This window comes from Austrofundulus limnaeus, unplaced genomic scaffold, assembly GCF_001266775.1.
Source record: "Austrofundulus limnaeus strain Quisiro unplaced genomic scaffold, Austrofundulus_limnaeus-1.0 Scaffold1718, whole genome shotgun sequence".
Classification (NCBI taxonomy): Eukaryota; Metazoa; Chordata; class Actinopteri; order Cyprinodontiformes; family Rivulidae; genus Austrofundulus; species Austrofundulus limnaeus.
In genome coordinates, this window is record NW_013954120.1 from 21,777 (window position 1) to 25,154 (window position 3,378).

Consider the following 3,378-nt stretch of genomic DNA (forward strand, 5'->3'; position numbering starts at 1 on the left):
TGTGTGTGTGTGTGTGTGTGTGTGTGTGTGTGTGTGTGTGTGTGTGTCAGGGGGGGTCTGCTGCAAATAACAGAGGAGGGGGAGGACGAGGAGATGCTCTCTGCTTGATTTGACCTTATTTAAATAAAAATGACTACCTGCTGTGAAATTCTTGAAGGGGCGGGCCGTCTCGTTGGTGGGGGGACACTGGAATGCAACAGGCTGTTTTTACTGGCACTACTCAGGTTCTTTTTGYTTTCTCCAACACCCTGCTGACATGTGTGTTTTCTGTCCAACCATTAGCCCATCATCCTGATCCTACTGGACATACCCCCAATGCTTCCAGTGCTAGACGGGGTCGTCATGGAGCTGCAGGACTGTGCCCTCCCACTTCTGAGGGGTGAGCCTACTGTGTGTGTCGATGTCTTCACCTATTAAACCCACAGGGGTTTTAGAAGTAATTTCCACCTGAAAACACACAGCCAAATAAGAATAACTCCACAGTTTTAAGGTCTAAATGCTAACTCTTGGTGCCTGTGTAAAGATAAGATGTTAAAGATAATTTCTTAAGTGAAACCACTTACTGTGCCTGAGTTATTTGTGATTAAACTAAGAAAATATTCAATTTTTAAACCTCGCCTAAAATTTTTTCTAAATCAACAGTGCAAAACACAATGAAAACTCTTGTGAAAACCCAGGAATGCCCTTAGATTTTATACAGCTATATCTTGAGAATAATTATAGCAAAGTAGGACTGAATAAGTTAAAGTACACATATTCATTTCACAAAGGTTTTAGTGAGCAGTGTGCCATGTGGAAATGGCATTATGGCACAATTTATCCAAATGTACCCAAAATTGTGCCAAATGGTTTTTTTACTTTATAAAAGAGACTCTGGTCTAATAAAAGTGTTGATTTTTATTGTAGTGCTCATTTTGCATATGGCATAGCCTTTTCTTATGACATTTACACTATCATTTAAATATACCAATGTGCACACCGTGAAATCACTGAAATGAAAAAATAATGAGATGAATTGTATCCTTTTGGCTCTGTTTATGGGATTAAAAAAAACATGTTCATGACAAAACTTTGTCAACAATTGTGCAAAATAACAATTATCAATAAAACACTGTAAACAAGTAAAATATAATCAACAATAAAAAGTGAGTGCCACCTCTCCTCTCCTCGTCATCACCAAGTCGAAGTGTAGCCCGACTGACCCTCCTCGATCCTTTGTCCCCGTGTTGGTCGACTTGGACGAGCTGCTCCTTGGTATTTTGGCTGAAGCTTTTCCATTGTTGTGGAAGAATGTAGCTGGTGAGAAAGTGGCCAATATTCCTCATCTTCATCAGGACCATCATCACTGCAGAAACAGACAGGTATTTGCTGAAGACTAAACTTGACTCTATTTATCTGAACAACATGTGAAAAATGAGAGTAACATTTGACACTGAATTATAATAAGCTTAGAATCACAACACCAACTCTAGCAATGTTTACATGCACAAAATTCTTTGATCGGATTGAAATTTATTCAGATTAAATAATCGGAATAGTCCGATCATGATGTGTTTACATTCACCAGGCTTTTATTCAGAATAGAAGCACTGATGTGCAGTTCCTACTTTCCCTAAAAAAAAAAACAGAAAACAGTTCTACTTTCGTCATGAACGTAAACAACTTCTGAGCTCAGAATGGACCTGCGACAGGTTTTAATAACAGTGGAGACGTTACTGCACGCTCTGGTTCAGCTACAGGTGACGAGCAGACTGTTTTTTTTTTTGGCGAAGCTGCGTGTCTTCCTACTTTACTGAATGAGAAAATGGGAGGAAAAGTTCTGTGCTGCATCGCTGCTGTCCCTCCCTCCACAAAAGAGCAGAAACCACTGGATGAAAGTCAGCAGACATGCACAGTCAGGTCAGTTTTCCACAATCAGAATAAGATGATCAGATTAAGTGTTTAAATGCACATCTTTCGGATTATCAATCGACATAAACCACCCCTCATTCCGATTAAAAATTCATTCTGATGGAGCTGAATCGGGCCAGAATAATCCGAATGGTGTGTTTACATGACATTTTTATTCCGAACGGCCTTTTAATCCGATTACTTATGTCCATGTAAACGTAGCTACTGTAATGATGCATCATGCTTACTTTGTAACCATAACTGTAAACTGAATAAATTCTCACTTGAAAGAAACTGATAATGGCTCAACCAAAGTGCCAGGAGGCTGACTCTGGTCAGATGGCTGACTGTAGAAATATATAAATAAAATTAGTTACTGCTCAAATCTTCTGTTTACAAGATAAATCATTTCCAACTATATCACAAAAATAACTAAAATAAAAACAATGCTGTAACAAGAATCAATAAAGATCCTTTTACATAATATGGTACTCCATTTTGTTCAGAAGGTGGGGGCGGACGGACGGAGACATCGTGCCACATTTTCTTACTATGACACAACATTATTTCCAACTACATCCCAAAACTTACAGAAAATACATAAAAAATAGCAGAACTTACTCTTGAATTGGGTCCACAAGTTCATCTGCCAGTTGACTGCTTCCTCCATTTCAAAATCCTCGCTGCAGTCTCTTCCACCTCTACATCACTGGTGCTAAGATTCTTCTCCAACGGGGGTGGGGTCTGCAGAAAAAATGAACCAACGCTTAAACCGTAGGAACAGTATGAAGAAAATTAGAGTGGTTTTGAAACAGTGACTTTAATATCATAGTATACAGTGAAACTGGTATCTGGCCTAGTCTCATGCGTGTGGTGGTGGGGGTAATTTAAATGTCTAAAAAGTTCCAGAAAACATGAGACTTTTAATCTTTAGTTGCTGAAGCTGTGGTTGAGATGGTATTTTGCTGCTTATTTTTTGAAAAAGAGATTTCAGCGCTAAACTTGTTTTTGTTAGTTTAACATGCTTTTATTTTTTCACATCCAGAAGGTTCACTCTCATGGAGAGCTTCTAAACAGAATGTGTAAATTCTGTACCATAAAGAAAGGAACAAGTTGTATGTGTAGTTGGTGTGTGTGTTAGTAGATTTCTCAAGGTAGACTGTTTTATTACAAACTCAAGATGTTCAGCGAGTTACAAATAGGTGTAAGAGTGAGCTTAAGGTGAATTAAGCTTCTCCCACATCTCTCATACACAAGGTTATGAGGAAACTTTTACCAAGGTATTTCTCATTACTTGTTAATATCTTGACTGTGCGAAGTGAAAAGTGACACAATAAGTGAACGTTCAGATGAGTTCAAGTTGATTCATAAAATACTATGCAATCATTTATTTACACAAATTGAACAGATCATAAGTTACACTTGATTGTGGTTAATCCTATAACAAGCGTCAGAGTTAAATGAGATAAAACCCGCGTCCGAATTTCA

At 38.2% G+C, this 3,378-nt stretch overlaps 1 protein-coding gene across 1 annotated transcript in view; it reads left to right on the top strand.

The window, feature by feature from the left end:
- LOC106536176 (malate dehydrogenase, cytoplasmic) overlaps positions 1 to 3,378 on the top strand; it is a gene marked incomplete in the record, with an annotated part of 43,324 nt that overhangs the window by 18,214 nt on the left and 21,732 nt on the right. The window contains 1 exon segment of the mRNA XM_014033382.1: positions 283 to 379. Within this exon segment, the coding sequence (XP_013888836.1) occupies positions 283 to 379 (97 nt within the window).